Raw genomic sequence first — 27,487 nt, 5'->3', positions numbered from 1 at the left:
AAACGGAGAGGTTCAGTCCTTTTGAAATTAGCTCAGGAAAGAAGGCTGGTATAAAGAAACCAAAGAAACCGCCCTGTTGTTTACGTACTGCTGCATAGCACTTCCCTCAGTATCTCTTCAACTTTTTGGCAAATTTCATAAAGAGCTAATGGGGTAGAGGTCTCCAAGACTCTTCCAAGATTTCCAGTGAAAATAAGCAGAGTAGAAATGTGGTCTAAAGTAGTGTCCCTAGCAAGTAAAATGCTATATTTTGAGCTCTGTTATCTTGGAGAATCCATGTGTGATAGAGATAAAAGCTTTAAAAAAACATGAGCAGCAGAGCTAATGTAGCTGGGATAATATTGTTGTTTGACTATTTAGGATGACATACGTAAACCTGTGAAAAGGACCTGACCCACCTGCACTTTAGGTTGTAATCTGCTTTTTTGCTTTCTAGGAATCTGCAAGCCGCCATTGGAGCCTACTATGATTTCGAGAGTCCAAATATCAATGTACCCTCCATGTCCTTTGTTGAAGATGTCACCATAGGTGAAGGAGAGTCCATCCCTCCTGATACCCAGTTTACGAAAACGTGGAGGATACAAAACACAGGTAAGATTTATAGACTGTGGCAAAACCCATGTAGTGTGTATTATGTGATAGGATGGCAGATCTAATGGAGGAGATGCTGGCTTAAGGCAGGTTTGTGTGCACTTAACTTGGACTAGAGCCACCCTGCTACTGAAGGAGGTAGCCTGCCAACCTACACATATTCCCCTTCTTATGTTGGCACGTATGTTTTGTGGTGAGATGCACATCTCAGTTCACCAGTCTTGTTTCTCATGCCACCACACAAACAAAAATTCTAGAAAACCTCTAGATAAAAGAAATTGAAGTACAAGGGGATTTTTTTGTTCATTTTTGTTTTAATGGAAGTAGTTAGATCTGAAAACAGATTAGGAATTCTTAGCTAGTCATGTTTCCGATCATTTGATGCAAACAAATGGAATGCATTAAGTCAATAAAAAGATTGCTTTTATTCTCAAAGCCTTTTAGCTCATGACCAGCCTGTATATTACCAGTACCCTTCATCACACCATTTCTCTGACCATCCCTGTCATTTGGTCATTCAGCGCTCTATAGAACTGCATTCTCTGTGGAGGCAGTGATGCCATGATCTAACTCTGAGAAGAGGTAGCAATGCAAGGGTAATGTGGCAGATAGCCTTTACTTTTTAATACACTTTTGTCAGAATTGCTTTTTCATGCTCTGAGAGGATGCAAGGCTGGAGAAACCACATTCCACTATGAAATAAGTCAAAACAGTGACTGGAATCCAGGAAGTGAGATGAGGCAAAATACATTCTCAGTGCTTGATCTGTTGGGATGTAGTCAGAGAAAAAAATGAGATCCTTGGATGCAAAGCGGAATACCGTGTCTTCAAGTGTTGCAATGACAGGATGTTACATGAATGTTTAAGCTGTGTGTCTGAATTTAATTAACCTGCTTGCACTTTTGTGAAGAAGAATGATAGCACAACAAGGTATAATATCATGAATCATCATGAGTAAAGTTCAGCTGTCTTAGTATTTCTGCTTGTAAATAACTGCAGTACTCGAGTGCTGTATGGATTTGTGCTGAGTATCAAAGTGTAACAGACTAAAACCATACTAAAAATCTAGGAGTATTTTATCAGGATGTGGGAGATAAGGGAGGTGTGTGTGTTTAAGAACACTAGTTTAATTATTTCAATTTACTTTTTCTGCCTCCATTTGTTTGAGTTAGTACAATGGAAAGGTGGCACAGCTTGCTTAAACTCCAGTAATGTGAAAAATTGACTGGCAATTTTAAGTGTCTCAACTACGTGTTCTTACAGATGTAGTAAGTTTGACAGGTCTTGTTTCTCCACTGTTAGTATGTTAATTTGTGTGTGTTATGACTACACCCCTATCTTGCTCCTTTCATGCTGGTTCCTCTCTTGTTCTTCTGATATACTCTTTCCTGCATGCAAATTCAGCTTTAATTTAACATCCTAGTTCAAGCAATGTTTCATTGTTCTTGGAATGTTTGACCTTCTGAATTTCATGGGCATTCTAAAATGAGGAAAGGGAGTTAAGCTTGACTTATGAGTTCCTGGCAAGGCCAACGTTTGTTTTGGCTTCTGTGTGGGTTAAAGCCCAACTTCTTAAAACGTACATCTGTACTGTAACAGTGGTGCTGGAGGCCAGATCTTGTTAAAACCATGCTGTTGAGGCATGTTTTAGTTAAATGTGACTTCACATACTGTGTTATGACTGTACAGTTTAAGGAGGACTGTAGCATTTTAAAATCATTTTATAGTTTAATTAAAGTATAATATCAAAGGACTATAGTGTTTCCAGATAATATCTGCTTGTTAGGTAGATAACTGAAGCAAAGCCAAGGTTTTTAACAGCTCTACAGTAACCCTTGATTAAATGACTTCAGTTCTAGAACATGAAATACCTGAGGCATGTGTCACGGAAGCATTTAGTGTCTGACAAGTATGACAAGCAGAGCTCTGAGAGATTGTCAGTTTTAAGTGTGCAAGCAGTAAGCTAGGTTCGGTCGGGTTTTCACATGTGTTATTAAAAACTAGTAACCTGCTCTGATATCTTCCAGGGTGGTGCTTGGCTTGTCTGCCAAAAAACCAGTTTGTATAGTAGAACCATTGCTGAAAGAGCAGCAGGATTTAACAGACTTATTTCCTCTTCCCACTCTACCTCCAGCTGCTGCTGGCTCTGCAGGACAGTTACTACAATTTATCATCTCCTGAGAGATGAGTGTACTGAAATAGAATGACATAATCATCATTTCATTTTATGGGGCTTATCAGTTGCAGCATTCTAGGCACCTTGCAAGCCTAAAGCCATTAAAAGCGATAAAAATCACATAAATTATTTAAACTGAACCACGTTGCTGGGCTGCCAACCTTTCCAGATGAGACTTCATACTCAACTCCCACACACCATAGTCTGAGGTCAGCTAGTCACTCAGCTCCTCTTTCAAAGACCTCCCTATCTCAGTGCTGTTTCCAACTGTACTGATATATCCCCCGCTCCAAATATTCTGCATTACTTGTTCACATCCTGCTTTCCCTGCTAGGTTGTGAATTCCACAAATAAGAACTTGACTAGAAAACCAGTCCCTGCCATGCCTTCGCTGAAGTATCCACAGGGATTAAATTAGCAGGCAAGCTGTTGCAAAGGATGCTCTTTGGGGTAACCTAAGGTCAGATCAGCATCCACCATTCTTGTCTCAGACTAGACATAGAGTAGTTTCAAGCTTTTCAGTGGTTCAGGCTTTTCTTAGCTATTTCCATCAACCTGAACCAAGCAGAAGGTATTCTCAAAGTCATTGGCTTTAGTCATGTCATGTTACTGGAGAAGAAGCAAAAGAAAATTCTGTTGAACTGATTTTTCACGAGTCTCAGAAACACTTTTCTTTTTGTCTGCCCCAGTAGACAAACTGCCTCAGCTGTTATCTTTGGCAGAGATGGCTGTGCTTGCATGCAGTAACTGTTTTCTGTATTTCTACAGATTGCCAGGTCACACTGTCAGTCCCAGTATCTGCAGTCTAAACACTGATCTCCACAAATAAATTATATGTTCACAATCCTTTCCACCTTTGCACAAGGCTGAGAGAAGGGTTGGTGCAAGAAGGGAAATAAATCCATTTAGAAAATAGTACTAGCTCTTCAATTGTAGTTCAAACTATTAGTTACTCCTGAGACTGCTTACAGGCTTAAAAAAAGAATGAATCCCAGAAAGAAAATGTTGCCAGCACTTTGTATTATTAACATATATTTTGATGTCGCATGGCTCAGGAGCTACATGTAGGGAGGCAGAAAGAAACGGGGAAGGGAGGAACCCCCCTTCGATCTGACCTCCTCTTTGTCTCTAGCAATGGCAAAATATATGTGCATGTAGGTTATGTTGTTTTGTTTCGTTTTTTGCAGCTGTTACACTGTGACTTTGAGAATTTTTCTTTGTAAAGAAGACCTAGAGATTATTGAAATAGAAATCGTCCTGCTGGTCTCAGAATGGACCAGTTAAGCATTGCCTGAAAACTATTTTCTTCAGCATCCATGGCTGGCTGTGTTACGTGTATCTTGGTATTCCTTTGACTGTTCAACAATTGCACAGCTGTTTTAATAAGCATGTTTCATCCAGTCTTACACAAACAGACACAAAGCTTTTCCTGGTGCACTGTCAGTAATTCTTTCTTCTGTTTAATCCTAGGGACAGAGGCGTGGCCCCCGGGGGTTTGTCTGAAGTACGTGGGGGGAGACCAATTTGGCCACGTAAACATGGTGATGGTCCGGTCCCTGGAGCCGCAGGAGATCGCAGACGTCAGCGTTCAGATGTGCAGCCCCAGCACAGCAGGAATGTATCAGGGACAGTGGCGAATGTGCACCGCCACAGGACTCTATTATGGAGGTGAGTGATCCTTTTTCTGGCGCTACAGGCTCTTTGTGCTGTTCCCACCGCAGACGGAACAGACACTCCGGGCCCCTTGCAGATGCTCTCCTGATAACCAAATGGTGAAGGTAGAGATCTGCCAGCTCTGAAACTAAATATAGAAAATAGATTTGAGAAAACATCAAGTGAACTGCTTTGTTGTCTTGGTCAGCACGGAACTGTTTTCTAAACACTGGAACAAATTGCAGATTACACAAAGCTCTGAAAAACAAAGGGACTTGCACAGTGCTCCTGGAGTCTCTTTCCCAGTCGGTCCTTGTCAGGATTGTTTTCCAGCACTGAACACTGTGAACCACATATGGGCATACAATCTATTTAAGTGGTGAAAACCTCATCTGAGAAGTTTAGCTAAGGCCTGGGTTTTAACAGTGTAACTTGGTGCTTCTACTGTGAACCATTTTTCTGTGTTTAAAAACCACTTTTGATATTTTGCCTGGTGCCTCAGCCTGAGCCACCAACATCTTCATTCATTTGGAGTCTTTCAGTCGGTTTTAGCCAGCTTTAGTTTATACTGAGAACATCTTTGTGTCTGTTTTGGCAGTTGGGAGTATCTCAAGTTACATGGGTTTGAGTGAGATGTTAGCACTCAGAGTCAAAAATAACTCTGCTCAGAAGTGCAGGGGTTTTGGCAGAATTGTCAGTAAATGTATGACTCGTCGGTGTCAAAATTGAACGTAACGTGTCTCTGTAGAAAGGGCATAAATTCCTCCGCGCAGGTTGAAAGGCCTGTTCATCTTGTGTCGCCTGCCACAGGCCTGTGTGTTTATAAAGCTGAGTTGTTCTCAGCTGCTGACAAACAGTTTAAGATTTTAGTAAACTTCCTGAAGTTGCTCATTTTGAAAGAAAATGACCTACAAATTAAAATCTCTTTGGCTACTGAGCTTCGAGTCAAAGACGCCCTTCCCCTGCGGTATAATTAATGGCTTTTATGCGCGTTATCCCCCAAGGGTTAGGCCCAACTGCTGTGTGAGGCCCGCGGCTGTCTCCCGGAGGTTTTCCATCGCGGCACGGCTTTTGATAGCGCCGGGGCTACCGGGGCACGCGGCCGGGCCGGCTCGGACGTGGCGCCGCGGCCGGGCACCAGGGGGCGCCGCAGTGCCGCTCCGCTGCGGGCGGCGCGACCGGGCCGCGGGAGGGGTGAGCGGGCACCGGGGGGGTGGAGGGGGGCGGTGGCCTGAGCTGCTGTGGAGCCTTAACGGGTATTTATGCGGGGGTTCCTGCCCTGGCAGGGTGCTGGGGGTCCTTAAGCAAGTCGTGTAAGGGAATATCCCACTGTCTTTAATTGGGTCGTAAAATGCAAACTAATGAGCTCAGCCCTGTTATACCTGGGAAGGGAGTGGAAGGAGAGCTTCAGCGAATTAATGCTGCTTGAGAAGCCGTGGTGGTAAAACCGAACAGCAAGTGTCTGCTGTCTCCTCCCCCAGGCCGGCAGTGGCAGCACGAAAAAGCCCCTTGTAGGTTAACACTTGACTGCAGAAAACCTGGAAACAATTATATGGGATGTGAGGTGCTGTTATTAGATCTGCTGAGATGAGATAAGGTATTGCTGCTGTTCTTTTTAATTCTCCCTCTCTCTGCAGCAAAACAAAACTGGAGCACATTTAAGGGGAGGGGGGGAGAGGAATAAAACTGAATTTGGATACATAACAAAAAATGTATTTATGTAAATAGGCCATAGTGTTTGCATGAAGTGTAAATGCAATGATAAGTAAAACAACAATCTTATCTATGTACAAGAGACAGACATGCATTAGGTAAGAACTGTAAATATGTTTCTTATTCTAACTAGCAGTTTGTGAATTCATGTAATAGTCTACCAAACCTGGGTGTCTTATCCACCTGCTGTGAGTGTTTTGGAACTGGAATGGAGATGTTTTGTAGGGAATTGTCATAAACATAGTTGCCTTCTAACTCACCCTTTTGATGTTTTATTTTCATAGTCAAGCCTTTCAAAACTAAACAAAAAACATTACCTTTTCTTTACCATCAGAGTAAAAAAGTGGCTGTGATAACTCCTAGCTCTCATTTCAGTCTTGCTGTGTAACCTTGGATAAAGTCTCACTTAAGGTTCTCTTTTTTTCAGTGCATCCTATTGGTACAGAGCTTCAAGTTGTCGTGTCATTTAGGTTTTTTTTTAATATGTTCTTAGCTGGTTCCTGTAAGTTCAGTAGGAGTAAAACTTGCCTGGTTTTCTTGAAAGATTGGACACTAAATTAGTGTTTAACCAGTACTTCTGATGCCTCATAGAAATGTATTTTAAACAATCATTCTTTTTTCTTGCTGTTGTAAAGGGTGGAATTAATGTTCTGTTTTTCTCCTTCTGTCTCCTTCATAAACTCCACCTAGTGACAACCCAAGCATCTTTCTTTTTCTGCAGACGTCATCTGGGTGATCCTCAGCGTGGAAGTTGGAGGACTTCTAGGTGTAACACAGCAGCTGTCATCCTTTGAAACAGAGTTCAACACGCAACCGCATCGCAAGGTAGAAGGAAATTTTAACCCATTCGCCTCTCCACAGAAGAACAGGCAACCAGATGAAAACAACCTAAAAGACCCTGGGGGTTCCGAGCTAGGCACAATCAGCAAAAACACATGGGGGCCTGCTCCTGACCAAATCGAACAAGATCAGAATGGACTGTCACAAAACTCTGTAAATCTCTCCCCCAGCAGTCACTCGAACAACTTGTCGGTAGTGACATACAGTAAGGTAGGTGCCCTGGGAGAACAGGAGAATGGGTAGGTGATGAGACTGTGATGTATGTAATAGTTCTTCGTTACAAACTGCAAAGCCCTTCCCTTCTGCTTCTGCCAGACCTGCTAAGGAAGGTTTTGAATTTGACTGTCTGACTCTGCCAACTCCTCATGTTATATTAAAATATTTTTTGCCTCTGATAGACTCTACCAGATCCACCTTTTTGTTTTTGCTTCAAGTTCTTCTTAAAATTTATATAATCTTGTCTGGGTGCTGTAACTATTAGTGGCTGGAGCCTGCTCCAGTCACGTGTGCAAATAAGTCAAAATATCTCTCTAGATGTGCTCCTGAGTTTTACGTAATTTTGAAAAGAGAAAAAATAACCACACTCCCAAAACCTAAGATTAACCAGATGACTTCTTTTTAGCTGGTGTGGGGAGACTACAGAGCTCAACATTTTGATCCCAGAAGCTACCTGTCAGGAACAGTCAATCAAAGGACTATTCCTGTCTGTGTCCTTGTCTTGTTTATAATTGTAGGTGACTCTTAAATTATCTTTACTTTAAATCTCTCTCAAAAGCTTGCTTGGTGGATGCTATATGAGTCTGAGTGATATTTTGACTGTTTTTATTTGCTTGTGTGTGAAAAATGAATTGCAGGATTATTTACAATTCAGAATCCACCTGTTAATGCAGCCAGTATGTGTAGGTGTGTACTGTCATATGTCAAAATAGTTTGATTTTTTAAAATCCTTTAAAAATGCTTTACTGTACTTTAAGCAGGCTGTGTAGGACAATAACACTTGGTTACTGAATGACTTAATAAAGCCCTAATGTTAGTTCACCTACAGCACTTTAGTTCCTAACTGGATGAACTGCCTGTCCTCTACCAGTGGATCATATTTTAGTGACCTACTTTGCACCAGGGCTATGCTTTTTTTTTTTTTAACTGATGGCATGTGCGGGATTAACTGTTTGACAGACTACCAATCACCCTTTTTGTGTTTTGCACCCCAAACATAAATTGCTATAAGCTCTATTGGTTCCTGCTTCAAGATTCTTGCTCACTACAAGTGAAATGGATGGCTTAGGAAATGATTAAAAAATAAAGCCTTTCACCTATCAGTTCAAATACAACCTGAATTAGCAGTGACTGACAGTCACTGCCTTTTAGTGGTTGCTTGGTGGAGAGCAGTGTTCCCTGAAGAGACAGGTCGGTGTCTGACTGCAGAGGCTGTCTATATACTGATATAGCTTCTCTGCATAAACTTCATCTCAGGTGCTTCAGGTGGGGAGTACGGCTCTGCGGCTGTCGGTTGTACGTATCCTGGCAAAGATTGGTAATAGCTCCGTGTATCAGTTGATGAAAAATAAAAATCAGTTACTAAGTACGGTTTTGGTGAGATAGTGGAGTTTCCTAAGCCTTTCATAGTTAAAATAGTAGATTTAATTTAGGTGGGAAAACTCAATTCCACTTTTGGTGGTCAGCCTTAGGCTGGAAGTGGCTTTTTTTACCCTTGCCTGTTTTCTGAGTGCAGAGCTTGGCGATTGCTTTGTAGTTGATTTTCACTTGCAGGTGGATAGATGTGGAACTGCTAATATATGCACTCCTGAGTGAGTCCCTGTGTAGAAATTCTGGATGTGGGGTTTTGGCAGTAATGTGGCCTTCAGTTTTCTCTAGGGCTCTCCCTGTGGCATATATCCTTACCCTTCCTAGTGAGAGGAGAGTGGTGTGGGCACCCGGAGGTAAAAGTGTACCAATAGATCCTCTTGGCTGAGGAGTAGATGCTTTGTCTTTTCTAAGAATGTAGGTGTAAGAAACTGATACCTATTGGAGGTGCAAAGGACATAGAAAGGTCAGCTATACTGTGGAAAAGAAAAGCCAAAAAGGAGAGTGAAGCACCACCAGAGAGCATTTCACTAAATTTAAGTAAGCTGAGTTAGCTAGTAACCCAAAGTTCACAATCAGTACTCCTACGAGATGTGAGCCATTATTATCTAACCTCAGATGTAGGATAGGTGGCCTTTCTCTCTCTCTCTTTTTTTGTTGTTGTTTTGGACTTTTTTGTTTCTTTTTGTATTAAAGAATATTCTTGGGTGGATTTGAGGTGGATTATCTCAGATAAAAGCAGAAATTGTTTCTTGCTTCAGAAGAGATAATTTAAGGCCCTTTTTGGAGATGGGGTGGGGTATGTGAAAGCTCATTGATTTTTCTGAAGGTTGTTTTTGTGTCTACTACAGCGTTTCTATTTGTGACATAATAAAACAAGTTAGCTTTTCCTTTGGAGGCCATTATTAAGGTAGGTCTGAAGATCAGTGTTCTGTTCCAGCCTTGCCCTTCCTGTCCAGGGCAGGAGACATTCTGCCACAGACTTAATATTTATGCTGGTACAATACTGCTTCTGTAGTGAACAAGTCTGAGTAGGTTTGGCATCCTAGATACTTGGTCTCATTTAAAATCACTAGATGAACATGCTCACCTTCCCTAGTTGAGGTCTAGCACTATTGCATGCCTTCTTCCTGCAAGCTGGAAAAGAAGATACTTGTTTTTTTCTAAAAAGGGGTAATGTGTAAGCAGCATCCCCAGCTTAAGTGGAAAAGAGCTGGTGATGGAGGTGATGCCAGAAGTTCTAAACCACCTGATGAGCAGATGATTTTCCAGTACCTATTAGGAAAAGGTGTATCTGGCCCATCTTCCTCACTTCCCCGGGGACTCAACCTGTAGTCTGCTGCTTGAGAGGGGGGAAGGAAAACTACTGCATTTGGAGCTGTTGTTTTGTGATCGAATGTTGATGTGAAAGGCTTTATTTCAAGTTCTAGGAGCAGACAAAGAGTACTGTGGATTGGTTCCGTAGTTGCACGTTAGGATTCCTGGATTTTATTTCTCTTGGGCAGGACATCTAATATTTTTGTCTGCTTTTATGTACCCAGAGAATGGAGTGAATCCCTAGTCATGTTTGAAGTAATATAAGCTCTTAAATATTTCTCAGATCACTGTGGAGGCTTCCTGTCTGCCAAGAGATCGTGGAGAACCCCAGTCATGCAGTTGCATGAGACCATGAAATCTTTGAGATAAAACTAGCAGTTTCTGGCATCTGTAGCTGTAAAACATACTAGAAGTTGCCAGAGCTTGTCTGTATTAGTTCTCCCTCTGGTGCAACTGAGCAGGTGTGACTTGTCCTCTAAAATTCCCCATTGGAGTCAGAATCTCAGTGACACTGATGTGCCATCTGCTGCTGGATTAGGCAAGTATATCAATGTTTAACACATGGAAACATTCAAAATGCTTTTATGTGGCAGCATAGAGTATGTGGTTTGGATGCTCTGGTCAGTGAAACAAACTTTCCTTTGGGGGGCGGGGGGGAAGACAAGATACTGAATTCCCTATGAGCAGATAAGATGAAACCTGTGATATGGTTGAAACAAACTGATTGTGATCTTTATTCCTGCTGTAGTGTATGCCTTCCCTGGGTCCACCCTGCTCACCTCATCAAATAAACTGCTGGAAAGTGGTTGTAGATCAGAATCTGTGTTCAGGGCATTGCTTTAAGCATGTTGTTGTTATATCTATTCCCAGTGGAGTTTTTGCATGTTCTTAGAATTAAAGATGTGCTCAAGTGCAGGATAGGAGGCTTATCTCAGGATAGGGATGAGCTGTATTAGAGTCCAGCTATACCCATGCACGGGTATTTTATTCTCCTCTTTGGCAATCGCTTTCTCTCTGTATTCTCGAGAGAGATGAGGCTAATATAGCTTCCTTCTATTTACTCGCTCCTGTCTCATAGCAACACTGTCGAGGTCACTGCTGCTCTCTTGTGACAGTCTTTTACATTAAAAGCACAAGATGCAGTCTTGCAGTGCCTGGGGAATTGGAGTTAAATATCTCAACTAAGGAAAGAAACATACAGGTTTAAATGACTGAAAAGATCTGAGGTGGATAGCCATATACTGACATTCAGATTGTACTTGTCACCTATATATATAAATATATATCTAAATCTGTTGCCCATATGAATTGAGGAATTGCTGCTTTCTGTGTAATGCAGAAAACTGCATGTAGAAGTTCCGATTCTGCAAAGGTTTGTCTGTACAGAACAATTTGCATAGTCACTGCCATAGCAAAGGGTGTTCTACAGCTTGTCTGGTATTAATCTGTTCTGTTTGTTACTTGTGCTACTCTTAAAAGCCCAATGAAATATAAGGATATTTGGAGTTCACAAGATTAAAATCTTAACACCTTTTTCCTGCTGTATTTATGCTCCCAATCTTTCTTCATCCTGTGTGGAGCTGACCTCTGATCCATGCTACTTGACAGCTCTCTATACGTAAGGGGAAACCAAACCTCTTCTCTATCCTTAGAGCCTTTAACTGGCTTCCCCTTTGAGTTTAAGAGTTGCTGCTGCCGCTTCTAGATGCGTGCTTCTTCCAAACCAGACCACTCCAGTTTGCATATTTTTGGAGTGCCTCTGTAAACTTCAGACAGAAGTTTTTTCACTGGAAACTATTTGGGTACCAAACCATATTTGTGGGTAAGGAAGATGCCCCAGAAATGTTTGTATCCATGTAGAAGAGAAGCTCCTTCCATCCTGGTATCTGGGCTTCAAACTGGGCTAGTTACCACATGATTAAATCAATTTAGAACAAAGTGGGAGAACGTTGGACTCAAAACTACCGTAGCTACTCTGACAGCCGCACTGCTGGATAGCATCTGCAGGCTAAACTGATGTTGCATGAGCTGGTTTGCTTATCTGGTGAAAGACTAATGTGTTCGGATGCTGCATGTTAGCTCATCCATGAAAACCAACGGTCCCTGTGCTTTTGGACTGTGGGAAATGTGAAATAATCTGATTTTAGCTTAACTTTGCTCCATTGCAGGCCAACAGAGTTTCCCTGTTCTTTTATCTCTGCAGACTAAAAGCACGCCATTGATTAAGTTACAAGAGCTAAGTTGTTGCATGGTAACTTAATCATGTACCTGAGCCCTCATGTACTTCATCAACTATGTGCATCTAAACCAGCCCTACGAGTGGCTGCACTGGGAGAAGGTTTTTAACTTCCTGGTGGTCTTAACTGCCACGCCATGTTTGCACAGCATGCATGGAATAAAATATAAAAAAAAAAAAGTGCTCAATACTTTGTTCTTCTGTTTGTGTTCAGTTTACGTAAGTTAGTCAAGAGAACTCTGCGTAGTTTGGAGAAGCACTGACTAGGAGCGGCCCAGGAGGTGACGAGGAAACGGGGACTTGTAGCGTTGTCTGATGCTACTGTCGGTGTACACTGGGAGACTCCTGTATTGCTTTGCAGCTGCGCATCAGAAACTCCTGTCTCTCTCGAAGTGTACCTTTTATTGATCTTGACTCAGTCACAAAGGTGAAATAAAGATAGCTATTTGAAAGCCTGTGTTGTGATGGTTTATGAAAGATTAACTTTATTTTATTTCTAGCACAGGTGCCTTCATTTAAAGAGCTCAGTATTTACAGAGGCCTTTAACTTTCCAAAATGTCTCAATCATCTCCTAGATATGGAAGTCAAATGATAATTTATACCAATAATTTTCATCTAGAGTCTTTTCTTTAAAAAACATGGTCCTCTGTTCTCACATATTTATCTGTGTGAATAGCGAGTATGCTTTCACTAGCAAGTTAGCAATTACTTCTGTGGAAGATATTGGAAGAACCGAAAGTAAATTTGCAAAGCTGCAGCTGAGCTTTTCATAAAGTCAGTGATCTCATTTTGAGAATAGAAGGGAATTCACCAAAAATAGTGCAAATAATTCTTCAGCTGAAATAACTCAAAAACTGCAATTGTATGCAGAATTATTTTTGCATGTTTATGATGTAAAACATTGCATACGAGGGATAATTTCTCTTCAAAATGTTGTATAATGGAGTTTGGTATTTGCATTGCAGCAGTAACTGAAGTTTTCAGGTATCGACACTGTTACACTGTGCATGTTGAATAAATGTAAGGAGAAACAATTGCTCTGCAGAGAGTTTGCATCTTGATGAGCAAGAAGAGAGAAAGTATTCTCATTTTACAAAGGGGAGTAAGAGTTTCTTGCTCAGGGTCTGATGTTAAACCAAGTCTACACTCGATCTTAAATAAAGTGGTTTTTAATTTTGTACGTTCTCATGTACGCTAATAAATCTCACGGGTAAGTGCAATGTAGTGAAGAGTGGCGATCCCAAAAGCAAAGATTTGGGGCTTTTTCTTCTCGCTGAAATTCGTTGCATCAGGAGAAGCAGATTGCAGATTCTGGGATGCTTCTTGGAACTGCTTCTTGTGGGAGAAACTCATCTAGAGACGTCAGCATGTTCAGCGCAGTGTAGCAAGTGGTACAAAGCTGTATATACTCAGTAATCTGACACTCTGAAGGTGAGCTAAATTCTGGGCTTGATTAACACGTGATTAGCATAATTGCGTAGCTTTAAATTAGATGCTACAGAAAACAGTATCTGAAGATCCGGAGGGTTTCCCTGAAAATGAGGTTAATAGCCTCTCACAGGGTCTCTGCGTGCAAAAAAAACTAATGAACTGTTCTCATGTTTGACTTAAGCTGAGGACTCTGGACTGTCTACTGATTAACTGTGTTAATTTATGTCATGGGGCGATGCAGATGTCTTGGCTTACGGCACGCACGCATTCAATCAACAAGGCTTTGCCTGTGACATAAACCGTAAGATACGTAAGCAGCACAGCGCTGGCTCTGCTCCGCCATCGGTAACTCCCAGCAGAGGGAGCAGGCAGCTGGGAGCAGTTGATGGTTAAACCACTCTGCAAACAGCTTTATGCGCAGGTAACTGAAAGATGAAGCAAACTGACAAATGGGTCTGTACAGGTAATCGGCAACAAATCCTGGTTTTCCTCTGGAGAGCAATCATAAGGACAATAGCTTAACCCCTTTGAGGTGAGACTGCTTAGGATCTTGCTTAATCATTGTTTTCCTTCTGTGTCCTTTGTTGTCTTTGTGCACCTATTCGCATTATTTTAATGTTTTTCTTCTGCTCTTCCCCTTCCCCCTGTTTCAGTGATTGTATTTTTCAGAAATGTTGAGTATCTCAGTCTCTTGATTTTGGTGGGAGCTTCTCCTTTCCGAGGTGTACTATTGTGCTGGAATCTGCTGGGTGTTATCTTTTGAAAAGCTTGCTTTACAAACTGGGAGTGCAGAATATTTCTCGGGTAGAAGCGTGTTTGTTTTCCTATCACTTGCATGTATTTCTGTCTGCAAACAGCAATTTCCAAGTTTCCAGTCTTCCATACTTCCCACGCAGTTCATGAAATGTGCGGTTTAATTGTCTGCTGATCCTCCTCTCTTGGTTGAATTTTGAGACCTGCTGATAGATGCTTCATCTCACAGTTGTCTTGTATTTTGCAACCCGATATATCCTAAAGAATTAACTTTTTCTCACCAGCTGCAGCGAGATTACAGGCTGCTTACAGCCATTCCTTTATAACGTAGATATACAACAGAGCTCTTGAACTTGGGGTTTTGCAACTAGGCTTAAGCTAATGAAGTTGATTCCTTCTTCATACAAGTCATGTTAAAGACTCATTGCTCCATGGCTCTGAGGTTGTTAGAGTTGTAGGAGACTGTACAGGAAACAGTGTTTCCTTTGAGATTTGCCCTGTTAAAGGCAAAATGGTGAAAACTGAAGTCAGAGCCTCGCTTAAAGACTGAGAATGGCTTTGTGCTAATCGGGCTTTCGGAGCTCTTACTTGTCAGCGTGCTGGAAGGAAGCTGGACTGTGTTTAAAAAAAGCATTTTCATAATGGTCTTCCAACTTTGCCAATGAAATATAATGCGCTTTTCTCCCTCGTCTCACTTCTGACCCAAGTATGCGTCTGGATCTTACGAGAGGATTTGTGTGGTTTGTATCTCCATCGTTATGACGAACTTTATATTCCTGTGACTTGAGAGATCTCTTCCCTGCCTGTTCATCGCTTGCTTTTGCTTCCTGATGAAACCCTGGATAGCTGATTTGAACAATAGAAATTACAGCAAGGACTTCCTGTTAATTTGAGACCTGTTACTAGATCTGTCATTTAGGTGACTCACTTCAGGATGTAAAGGAGAGAAAATGGATTCTGTAGTAAGCATTTTGATTTTTTTTTTTTGGTTAAATGTTGTATTTGACTTTCACTTGAGGACAATGTACATTGTTACCTTGAGAGAGCAAAAGTGGCAGTTGTGGGAACGTGGATTTCCAAATCTTGATTTATTTTTTTTTTCTTAAATAGACTTGCACCAGTTACAGCCTCTTACTTAACTGTTTGCTGTAATCTTTAGAATAGACTTGTGAAACTGCAGTTGCTTGGCCTCGCAGGTATTGTAGCATCTATAGGGGGTTTTGCTCTGGTGTAGAAAATACAAGTTACTTTGTGGCCCCATAACACCTGTTACCTGGCCTAAATAACACCTGGAAGAGGTAAGTGGATAGCATCTGACATTGCTGGGGAAACCAGCGGCAGGCACTGAAACCTGCGGTTTAGGAGCGTTTCGTAAGGCTGGACAGCAAAGGCCACGCTGGTGGGTAAAGGGTTGCTTTTGGTTTGAAGTACTGGGATGGGATGGTCAGTGTTTGTAGGTGTACAGTGATCGATTTTATTTCTTGCCTATTGAAATTGATTATGTCTCCAACTTTCTTTCAGGGTTTCCACGGTCCTTATCCCTTCGGACAGTCTTAAAACACAAAAACACAAAACGGGTATTGACAAGAAGAGAATTTAACAAAGAACTGACTTTTGGGGGAAGGGAGGGGGATTCATGTGGCAGACAGACACAACATGGACCCCCTCCTTCTCTGCCTTCGTGTTCTGGATAAAGAAGAAAAAAAAAAACAAACCCAGTAACTTAAGACTAGCTGTTTCCAGAGGAAAATATGAAATCTAAGTATGCATGTGTGAATGCTGGATTTCAGGAGTGTTGTTTAATGCTATGAGAAAGAAAATATACCAACACCATGGGTTTTTTTAGAAATCATTCTCACACATAATTAGGTAGCTTAAAAAGTTTTAAAAAAATGAAAATGAAAAAGCCATCTTTAAAAAAGAATATTTTGCCTACAGAGCGGTTGTAGTTTGAGGAAATGTTTAATTTCTGTTTGTTTCTTGTTCATTTTTTTTAAATAAGGGACAGCGTGCATTTTTATGGAACTGTCATGTTTTGCTTGCTACCGAATGGGAATTTGCTTAATATCTTCTGGGGTTTGTGCAGTGGCTTCTTTTTGTCAGACATTTTTTAATGACAGGTTGGGTCTGCGCCCAGCTCTGCATTTTTAATATCATCGGCTGGTTTTAGTTACCAACTTTTTAATCTTCTCTTCTTTCTTTTTTTTTTTAATTTCTTTTTGGTTTGAGTGTTGCCATTAGTTGTCCTGCACGTTGTTGGAAACCATGCTGAAGACAAGGTCTCAGTATCAAAGTTGGAGAGAAAGACTCTGGGACTTCTAGGATAACGTGGAGGGCTTGTTTCTCTTCCCCTTGTACGTGACGTACACAGAAACATACACCCATGTTAATAAGAAACAGATTTATTAAAGTTCCAGAGCTGTCCTATGTGGTTAGCATTTTAAAATACCTTTTTGTAACTCTTAATGTATGGTAGCTGTGCCTAGAGCAACCAATATCAGTCTTGTGCCAAGAGGAAACTCTTTTTCTGTAGCCGTAATTCACTTGGTAGTAGTTGCAAAGCTTTACAAAAGCCATGTTGTTTATAATTTTGAATCTCCCATCACTTTCTTATACTTTCAATTCATTTCTCCTGTGATAAAGTATTAGCTTAGAGGCTAATTGTTTGCATTTTTGAATGCAGAGCAAGAGTTAGCATCATCAGCTGGATTCCACTCTGTTGCCTTGTTACTCATTCGCCTTTGTCGTCCTGGCTTGTAGCTTCGGTGAGGTTCTTACCTTCTCGATGGGCTCTCCAGGGCTCAGTATTAGAGGAGGAATCGCTCCTCTAGAGATTTGGGTTGCTCTGCTCTTCCTCCCGTGTATTTTCCTCCAGTTAAGGATTAGGAAGCCCAGTGTGAGGGGAGGGAGAACGGCCTCGAGTGCTGTGGTGGATTTCTGAATCGCTGTGTCACCACAGATCCCGCTGAAGGGGAGCAAGGTGAGGGGACACCATCTTATTCGGAAAAGTGAACAAGGCTGGAACAGCCATCTGCCAAAAATACGGTAACGTGCAAAATTCCCGCTACCTTCTTCCAGACCTTTCCAGTGAAGACTCTTGCTCTCCTTGTTGGAGCAGAGTGCAGGTTTGCTGCGTGGTGCGTGGCTTTACACGGATTGCTCTTGACTAGTTCTTTTCTTGGTTGGTTTTGAATGGGGGATTCATCTTCATTGCAGCTACCAAGCACTCTCTTATCTTAGTGCATGCAGGTCTCCTGGAGGACAGTGGGAGTTCCTTGTATCCAACAGAGGAAGAATTCGGTGATAAGATTTTGTTTGTATTTCAGAGGATTAGTTGTTAATGGTCTCTTTTCTGAAGTCTCCCTTCAAAAATCTGTTTGTTGGGAGAAACAAGTATGATAAGAAAATACCTGCATGAAAGAGGCACAGCAGGATTTGGACAGCCAGCCATTTGCACTCACGGTTTGGTGAGCACCTGGGTCTGTTTCGGCAGCTTACGAGAGCTGGGTGAGCTCCGGAGCAAACCCGTGGAAGGTGGTGCTGCACGGCTCATTGCAGCTGTGGCGTTTGGTTCTTGTCCTGGAACGTCATTTTGCCTTGGATTAGTTCTCTCCTCTTAGCATTCAGTGTAGGGAATGATTTGCATCACTGTAGCGTAGCGTGGGCAAGTGGATCCTTTCTTCACTCCCTCCTTTCCGAGCGGCAGGCTCTGAAGGTGTGAACACATCCCTGACCGTCACATCTCTTGCAATACTGCTGCTTCCCTTCTGAAGGTGTCTGTAACACTGGAGACTGCTGTTTGTCCAAGTGACAAGGTGATTCCTTATCTTTATTAGCTCCTTTTATCAGCTGTGTAGTGAAAGGGGGGAAAAAATTAAGATCTGAGTCTGTCTGTTATAGCTGGTGCTGCAACCTTTGCCTTGTGTCAGCTGAGGCATCTGGGAGACTCGAACTCGGACACCCCCGTGCTGGCTTTCTTCTGCTCCTGCGTGTAACGGCTGCCACATTTGTGTTCCTGTGCTGCTCCTAAGACTGAATTTTTTCTTTTTCTTGGAAAAAAAATAATCTTGCATGCACCCCAAATAGTCGTGTGCTTTCCCACTCAGAAGGCATACTTGTTCTGCACAGACTTGAATTCTCTCTCTCTCTCTCTCTCTCGTGTTTTCAGTCCGTGGTGTCCTTGTGAAAAGGGTCACTTACTCCAGCGTGTGAAGAAATGCCAGGCCAGATCCGAGTTGCTGCTGAAATCTGCAACCTCTTGCTGCTCACACCACCGCTCCTCCCCAGGTAGCTGAGCGTGAGCGCTCTTGTCTGCAGGAGTGATCTCTGCAAATGATCGTGCAGAGCTCTGGATGCTTTGAGGGTTGGGGTTGTACCCCTGGCTGTGACAGTGAAAGAACATTTAAATTAGTGGTTGCTCTACCTCTGGGTTTTTCCTTGAGTAAGAACTGTTTCACTGCAGCCAAAGGTGGTTTTATCTCCTCTGGTTCCTTGGAGCTTCATGGTGCAGCCAGCCCTCAAATTGCTCTTGCTGCCAGGTTTCCAGCTTTTAAGTAGAGGGATTCGAGACATATTCTGCAAAGCTCTTTCCAGGTGACTTGAGGGCACTGTGATTGTATTGGTTTCCATAGGGCTGATGCATTCGAACTCACGGAGTCTTAACATCAGATCCATGAAACGACTGGCCTGATCTTTACAAGTGCTCGATGCCAAATATTTTGGTGAGCCTGAAGTGTGTGTGGCGGCTCAGATGACCTGTCCAGGTGAGTTAGGCGCAGGGAATTCAGGCCTGTTAGAAACGGGAGGAAATCCCTACTGGGTTGAGACTGGTGAACCAGTAAAGAGGCTGTTGCCCCAGTGAGGCTGGTGTTCCTGATGGGGAGAGGGATGGGGCTGGGACCCCCGGTACGGGAGGGCGCAGAGAGGCTGCAGTGGCTCCAGTCTGATTAACACCCATCTGTCTTGAAGTCCTGAGGAGGAGGGAAAAGAGAAATCTCCCTTATCCCCACCCCTCCAAAAGAAAAAAGATGATGCAGAACATCTCTGATGTCTCTAAAAAGGATTCTGGGTTCGAGCGTGAGCCACTAAGGATGTGGAACCATATCACCAGTGCAACTTGAGCGATGCAGCCCAGGCACCCTTCCTCAGCCTCGGCAAACTGGAGCACCAAAATATCCCTCGGGCTACCCCAGAAATGGCAATGCCACCTGAGAGGGTGCAGGGAGCTGGAATCTGCTGCCTGTGTCTCGGGAGCGTTGGATTCGGAGCCCTCCAAGGTTTGGAAGATGCGGCTTCCCCACCGAGGGGCAAAGCCGTGTGGTCAGAGAGCAGCCGGAGGCTGCAGGGTTAGGAAATGCACGCTGTCCCGCGTCTGGGTTTCTGTTGTGTGTTTAATTATTTTTTTCATGTGTGAGTGCGTGGGTGGTTCTGCAGCCTGTCTATTCTCTCTGGGGGGAGTGCATGTGTAGAACAGGATGGTGTGTTGCCTCATTGAGTCTGGGAGAAGTCCTATGATAGCACATTGGGGGTAAAAATAAAGGAAACTTTTTCCTTAATGTATAAATGAATATTTGTATGATTAAATTAACACAGAAAAAAAATGTTCTGTAGCTGTTGAGAGTTTTATTGAAGCTGCAAAAACTTCTGAATCTGTCATCTTGATGTTAAATGTACCCAGGTCACTCCTATCTCCAGGGTGTTTCCAGACACTAAGGCACAGTGTCCTTAAACTCAATGCACACTGAATTCATTTTGGTTTGGGTTTAGAGCGATTTGGGGTAAAGACAGGGCTACAGCTGGGTTTATCAAACAACCTTTCCAGTCCAGGCAGATGGGTACAAGGGTGGCCGAGAGCCCATGTGGAATTTTTTGCAACGGGAGAGGAGAGCCTGTGAAGGAGGGAGGGGGCTCACCGCAGCACCCGTTTCTGGAGGAGGATGCCCACGGCGGCTGCGCCGGGTGCACCGTGCTGGTACAGCCCGTTGCCACGTGTGGTCACACCTATCGCCGACGTCAGCGGTGGATGTCCCTCGTTACAAGGCCAGGTAAGGTCTCACAGCAATGGTGCGTGTCCTGCCCGCAGCCGGTGCGTGCCGGGGACGGCAGGGGCTGGGCTGTGCCGGGGGTGGGGGGAAGCACCGGCTCAGGACCGCGCCGCCGGCACCTTCCGGCTGTGGCGGGGGCTGAAGCAGGAGGGGAGGTGGCACTGAGAGGAGTGGAAATCTGGGTTAGTGATCTTCGTATGGGGGTCACCAGCGTGAAGCGATGCCGCAGCCAGGTCCTCAAATGCTCCTTGCGCAGCTCGTTTGCATCCCAGCACTTTACTCGGAGCCTCGGCGCAGCATGCGGCGATGCCGAAAGATCAGAGCTGCTGTTCTGCGAGCCTCTTGGCGAGGCAGGAGAGGAATTTTCAGTGAAGGAAGATTGGGGGATTTGTTGTTTTTTTTTCCTCCTTCCTTTCACCAAGGCAGTATCTGGTGCTGCCGTCCATCGGGATGGGGGTGTGCGAGGGTCTCTGCTTTGGGAACTTCATGGTCATCTCGGCTGATCCGATTTCCGAAGCAAGGCCTTACCACCCAGGGCACCCAGCCCAAGCGTTTCCCTGTATAAACTATATTGCAGAGCAGCGTAGCTGAAGCCGTTCGTTTGCTTACATGTGACTTCGTTACTAATCCTTGCAAGAAGCCGCGATATGTGTGTGCTGGGTTTGCTTTTTAACGTTTGAATCAATGCCTGGAGCTTTCATGTGCTGTTTAAGCTTGACTGAAAACCTTACTAGGAACAGACATCCTGCTGCCCGGGCCTGGGGGTGTTTATTTTGTGCCTTGAAAAGAATGCACCCCTTGAGCTCTCCGTGCTCCCGGGCGTCTTTAAGACCGATCTGTTTGGGTAGGTTAGGATTGCCTCCCCTTCTCTCTGCCCAACTTTTCATTTACTACTTATTTGCTTGAAAGAATCTGTTTGTCTTTAGGGTTGCAACCTGTCAAAGTTTGCCAGGACGGGACAATACATCACACCTTCTAATGCTATCTCCTGAGCCGGCAAATAACTTGAGGGATTGCTCTAATGGAGGTGATCCTGCCGCTGCGATCCCTGCGTGGAGGCTGGGTGCGTGCAGGGTGGCAAGGCAGGAGGCCAAGTCAAATGATTGCCGCAGTCACCTCTGAACTACTTGGGTTTGCTTTTTCTGCTTGCTTTTTTTAGCGATGCTGTGGTAGGCAGGAGGGTGTTCTTGCTGTATGGGTTGTGTGTGATGAATCCCAGTGAGGACGGCGTGCTTGGTGCGCTGGGTAGTGCCCAGGACCGAGCAGCGCCGTCCCCCGGGCCTCGCTGGGTGCCCGTGCTGCTCTTTGCCAGTGCCTCTGCTGGAAGGTGCCCGGCTGACCGCAAAGGGCAGGATGTGCTCCACGGCATCGCTGCGTGTCCTCGTACCTGCAGGCAGGGGCTCGGGGGCTCCGGCGAGCACCCTGCCTTCCAGAGCAGCAGCAGTAACTGCAGCAGAGAAGAAAAGGGCACGTTTTCATGATTTTTTGTTTTCCCCCCTTTCATCCGCTATGTCTGCCAAATCACATGGCATGAAGCGTGCAGCGCACAGCGAGATGCTAAGGGAGGGATCTGTGCTCGCTTTGCCGCCTCCTCCCTCTGCTCTTCCTTCTCCGCAAATCCTTTGGGGATGCGCGGTGAAATGTGAACAGGCCAGGTGGAACCAGGCCATGCTGGCGCAGGGGGTGCTGTGCGGGAGCCGTGGGGAAGGGGCGCGGGATCTGCCTATACGTGCACGGGGTTGGGAATAACTTTTAGTGTAGGCTTTCTCTGGAAGCTTTCTATAACCTGTCATCTGTTGTTGGTGTGCTCTGCCTGTGCGTTAGTTAGAAAATACCTGGTTAAACAGAAATTATTTAAGGAAATTGAATCTCAAACATTTCCTACCCCATTCATAAAACAGCTGAGTAGTAAAAGCTCGCAGCGGAGACCAAGCGAGGGAGCAGATGGCACGCGCAGGTAAGGACCAGCCTTGTTTGTGCCGTCGAACGCCGTGGGCTCAGCTCTGCAGAGCAGCGTGGAGCAGGGCTGGCTTAAGAGCTGTTTCGTTGGAGTATTTCCTTATTTTGGTTACGTCTTCCCTGCAGAAGTGATACCCTCACGATAACTTAAAGGGCTTAAGTGGAGGGGGAAAAAAGTTTGTACCTGGTGCCGCATCCTGCGAGGCAGCTCGGCTGTGCTGCGCATCGGTGACACGGCAGAAATCGTGGCTCCATCTTCTGCCGTGGCGATGGTGTTGGGAAAAGGGCGATGCTGGGACCTGGGCGGAAGGGTTGATGTGGATGGGGCATCCTCGGACAGAGGAAAAGCTTGCTGCTGGGCTTTTACACTGCCTGAGTTTCCCGAACTGGGCTGTTCTTCCCGCTGAGGAGTGTTACCACTCAATCTGAAGGTGCTTGAACGAGCCTGAGGCTGGAGATGGATGTAATTATTCTCCTTCACCAAGTGCTGTGTGTTTTCCAGCAGTCAAGTGCCAACGCTTCATCTCTGGGGCTGTGCTAGGTCAGCTGTTCATGGGAATTCATTAAGGATCTCTACAAACAAGGATAAAAACCTTCTCAAGAGCTTTCCCACTTGCTGGCAGGGCTCAGCCCTGTGCTGACTTGCTTGGCGGACTCCGAGCGCTGGTTAAGGTGTGCGTGCTGTCCTGGGAGAGCCGCGTGCCTGCAGGAATGAGCTGAGTGATGCTGCTGCACCTCCTGAGGCACGGTAAAACTCTCCAGGGCCACCCATCTCTTGTAAGCAGGTGTTGAAAACACTGTTAAAGTGTCCATAAACTCCAAGCAAACCCCGAATTTGGATGGCCGAGAGGAAAGCAGGTGCATGGGCGGGGAAGGCCATATAGGATGTCTTGCAGAGCCATTTGCGCTGGCGGCTGTGGTGTCTCCATAGCAATTTCCCTTTATTGACTTAAAAACAAGGCTCCTGCTTCCCAGCTGCTGCTCTGCAGCGCAGCCGCCGTGGGTCGAGCAGGGTTGGGTCGGGGCCGAGCATCGTGCCTGCACACTTTCTCCTCCGCCCCGCTAACGCGCGGGCGATGACGTGCGTTGCCGGTGGGGTGGTGATGGCCGAGGATGCTTCACCCCGCAGCTGGCGCAAGACGCCTGGCTGGGAGGTCGGGCTGCTTCATTCCCAGCTCTGTTCCCAGCAAGGTCAGTGCTAGCTGTGTTTTATAGGTGAGAGAGGCTGAGGCAGGAGGTCCTGAGTCCCCATCCAGCTCTCCAGCTGTGAGACCATCCACTGTCCCACAGGACTCAATACCTGAAAGAGAGCTCCTGGGTGTCTTGGCTTTGCTCCCCAGCTCCGCACAGGCGTGCGGCAGGGCTGCACCCCATCCCTGCTGTCCCCAGCTCTGCTGCTGCCCCAGCTGACCCTTGCCAAGCAGTTTCCTCATCTGTAAGACAGAAATAAATACCCTGAGCAGGCTGGACGGATGGGCTGTGTGTCCTTGTGCTTGGCTGCAGCACATGGCAGGAGCTGGGGAGCATCTCCCTGGCTTTGGGCTGGGCGGGTGGCACCGTGTCCTGTGGGCAGGGAGAGCTGCGGGACGGTGCTTGGAGATGTTATTTATAACCAGCGCTTGCTGGGGAAGGGCCTGGCCTGAAGCAGGTGCCAGCAGAGGGAGCTGAGGTTGTTCCTCATCTGCAAAACCCTCCAGAGCTGCTGGACGTGGCTTTTCCAGGCTTGGGGACCTGCTGGGGACAGCGGCCAGCCATGTGTGAGCTGTGTCCCCACGCACCTCCGGAGCGGCTGCTGTCTTGCACCGAGCGTGATGCCGGGCTGGGGAGGGGGTTGCACGTTTCTGGGTGCACGGGGTGTGTGGTCCAAACTGGGGAGGAGCGTGTGCTGGGCAGGGGCAGCACGGGCAGGACGTCCGCAGGGCTGAGATGCCCTAAAGGCAGAGATGTCCCGTCGGTGGGGATGAGGAAGGTGCCTGAACATCAGTGGGTCCATGTTGTGTCCATGGTTGGAGGGTGATGTGCTGCTGGGGACAAAGGGGATTTGGGCAACACAACCTGGAGCCAAACGTTGCTCTGATGAGGAGGCTCAAATGCAGCCAGCCAGGAAGGGGCGAGAGTTTCCCTTTTGTTGGACTGTGCCTGTTTCGGTGCAGTGGGGACAGTAATTCTGCTGGCCAGGACCCTGCCCTGCCTCCCTCTCCACCAGGATGAAGCAGCCGGTCCTGTCCCCCTGTGCCCCCTCATAGCAGTCGCTCCCACCTACCCCCGTGCCTCCTCCGATGGTGATGGGGAGTGGGGGACTGTGCTCTGCTCTCGCCACCTGTCCCAGGGCGACGCGTGGCTCTGCGGGAGGGAGCAGAGACCCAAACCTCGGGTCTGGGGTACGCCAGACCCTTTTTTAGCAAAGCTGTCCTGCAGAAGGGGGATTCCAGCCTCTCCCGGGGCTGAGCTCCTTGTGCTGCGGGTGAGGAGCAGCCCTGGCTCAGCAGGGTCTGTGCCTGAGCGAGCAGGCAAGGTTTGCCATCCAGGGGGAAAATACAGCCAGAACCTCACATTCCTTGTTATCTAATCTGCCCCATTTTCCCTCCTCACTGTTTACCATGGCTGGATTTCCTCAATTAATTCTGACAGCTGCAGGCTGGGCCGTGACGTCAATAGCCCAAAACCCCAGGGTGGTGTCAGATGGGACCCCAAGGACGGGCCCCTCGCACCCCAGCCGATGCCGGCTGGACATTGAACCTCTCTTGTAGGAGACAGCGGGTGATGCCCGTGGACATCAGATGTCCCGAGTTCGACAGCAGAGCGGGTCTCTGTCCCAGCCAGGCTGCAGGGACATCCCTGTCCCTGCTTGTGGGACCCCTGAACCCATCCCACCTTCGCCCCCAGTGGCTCTGGGTGCTGCTCTAAATGGTGCTGTTAATAGCTGAAAGCGGTGCTTGGCTGGACTTTGCACAGAGGAGTGTTGGGCAATTGTGGCCAGCTGCTGCCGCTGCCTTTCCGGCTACCTGGGCGAGCGCCCGCTGCTTCACCCGCCCCGTGGCACTGCAGGCAGCGAGAGGAGGGGGGCGGCTTGGCTGGCACCGGGCTCGTCCTTGCTCCCTCCGGTCCCCGCAAAGGCCTCGTGCAGCCACTGAGACCTCTCCGTGGTGGGCAATGAATGTGTAATGTCATCTTCCTTCCTGACCCCCTTGCTGGCATCCCCCCCACACACTCCCTGAGCCCCCTGAGTGTGGCAGGACAAAGCAGCAGCCCCAAAGCGTCCGTGTCTGCTGCTGTGGGATGGGAAGAGGAGGATGAGCTCCCCAAACCGTGGCTTTGGAGCATCCTGGTTTGTCCATCTCAGAAACAAGGGGGTAAGCGGGGGCTTGACGCTCTGCACGTACCTCCCCGTGCAGGGGACCCTCCTCCCGGGACCGGCCGTGCTGCGGCCGTGCAGCCTGGCCGCTCTGCCTTGCCTGCGGGCAGCGTAGGGAGCAGGCTGGGAGGAAGCGGGTGACGGTGCCTGAGAAGCAGGTTTGTCAGAATTTTAAAGGGATCTAAATAAATAGCGATAAGGAAACAATTATTTAAAGAGCAAACAAATGGAAACTGCTAAATGCACTTTTCTTTTTTTTTTTTTTTGCAGGTAAAGGGTGCAGGGCTGATGCTGTCGAGAGCTGGGAGTGGGTCCCTCAGGGGCTGGATCTTGTGGCCAGTGCTGGCCAGGGTCAGTGGCCAGGCTGGGGTGGGCAGCAGGGGAAAGCGCAGCCCCAGCCAACCTGGCAGTGGGCCTTGCCGTGACAAAGTTTCGTTGCATTCTGCTAAGAAAAAGGTTTTATGGGTTATCTGAAAACGCCAGTCCTCAGGTGAGCCCGTTTGTGATGGGCTCACAGTGTCGCAGCTGAGTGCCGGGTCAGGGGGACGTGGGGCAGGGATGTCCCCGGCCGTGCGGAGGGGAGGTTTGCTGCAGGGACGCAGTGGTGCGCTTTTGGGTTGCTCTTTTCTTAGAGACAGAAGCCTTGACTTGCTGCTGACACCTGGCAATTGCTTCAGAGCAAGGATGTGTTTCTTGCACCTCCTACGTGGTTCTCGGGGTCCTGCTTGGGTTTGAGAAGGTGCATTGATTTGTGGCAGGGCCAGGCTGGAGCCGGAGAGCCATTCCCCCTCCCCAGCCCCGTGGTGGGTGCTGGGCTGCGGGGTGCCTGCAGGCACCGGGGAACACATTGCCCTCATCTCCCCAGCGCCCCGGAGATGCTGTCCCCTGCTTCGGGGCTGTGGCTGTCACCGTCAGGGCTTTGTTTCAAAGGGCAGATTATTCCCATCCTTCCCCCCCATGGCTTTTTTCATCAGCTTTTGGTTGGGGATTAGGCACGTGTTGACAGAACAAACATTTTGCTGCCCTCAAAATCCACCACTGAGGAAAGAAGTGATGTCCTCGCTCTGCCAGTGTGCCAAGCCAGCGCTGGGATGGGGAGAGCTGGGCTTGGGGCCGGGGCAGCCCTTCAAGGGGGAAGCGGAGCCATTTCGGGTCACGTCCTGTGCTGGGGCTGGAGCCTGGCTCCCGCTCTCTTGCAGAGCATTAATCGCTTTCTGCTTTAATATCCCATCCTGCAGAACCAGGGATGTCACCATGGAACGCTGCCTGTCTCCGACAGGGTTTGGCGTGTGCCGGTGGCCCACGTCTGCCGAGAGCTCTGCCGCCTCCACTGCCCGCCTCCTGGTATCGGTCACGGGTTCACTTTCCCCAAGCCAGGCTCCGGGAACCGAGGCTCCTGGCGGTGTCGGGGAGGCTGACGAGGCTGAGGATGCCCATGAACTTCCCCCAGGAGCTTGTGTTTGCTGGGGAAAAGCAAATTCCTCCAAGCTTGGAGGCCAGCCCGACACTGGGGAGGGGGTGAAGGCAAGACGCGCTGCTGAGGCTGCCTGTCCCCAAGCACAGGACGTTGTTTGGGGTCCTGCACCCCTTTTTGCCTACCCGAGCCCTCAGGATGAGGGTGACTGACCCGGGCGATGCTCACCGGGAACGACACGTTTCCTTCGGAGCCCAGTGACTCACCACTGAGTCACAGCTCGGTCTGCACCAGCTCAGCGCTGTCCTCGTCCCCAGCCTTCCCCCAGCCCCGCAGGTTTTTCCCCTTTCTCCTCTCCCCACCACGGTGCGCGAGATGCGGGGGGCATTCACCCCAGACCCACGGCTCCGTGCGATGCTG

General features: G+C 46.9%; 1 protein-coding gene across 6 annotated transcripts in view; it reads left to right on the top strand.

Annotated features, from left to right (window-relative positions):
* Nucleotides 1-19,913, top strand: part of ILRUN (inflammation and lipid regulator with UBA-like and NBR1-like domains) — a 34,204-nt gene extending 14,291 nt beyond the window's left edge. The window contains exons 2-7 of one of the 6 annotated variants that reach the window (XR_008574130.1): nt 437-591; nt 4,238-4,435; nt 6,855-7,183; nt 7,596-7,703; nt 15,817-18,582; nt 18,927-19,913. Coding sequence is in view for 4 of the 6 variants with exons in the window: in XM_054803487.1 (XP_054659462.1) it covers nt 437-591; nt 4,238-4,435; nt 6,855-7,183; nt 7,596-7,703; nt 15,817-15,852 (826 nt within the window). In the remaining 2 variants the exon portion in view is untranslated. Of the gene's footprint in view, nt 1-436; nt 592-4,237; nt 4,436-6,854; nt 7,184-7,595; nt 7,704-12,324; nt 12,563-15,816 lie in introns of those variants that run through there. The other 5 variants (XR_008574129.1, XM_054803487.1, XM_054803488.1 and 2 more) reach the window with 5 other exon arrangements.
* The last annotated feature ends 7,574 nt before the right edge of the window (nt 19,914-27,487 follow it).

The sequence above is a fragment of the Grus americana genome, chromosome 25 (genome assembly GCF_028858705.1).
Source record: "Grus americana isolate bGruAme1 chromosome 25, bGruAme1.mat, whole genome shotgun sequence".
Classification (NCBI taxonomy): domain Eukaryota; kingdom Metazoa; phylum Chordata; class Aves; order Gruiformes; family Gruidae; genus Grus; species Grus americana.
The sequence above is the reverse complement of the archived record's forward strand: the minus strand, read 5'-3'. Positions and strand labels throughout refer to the sequence as shown.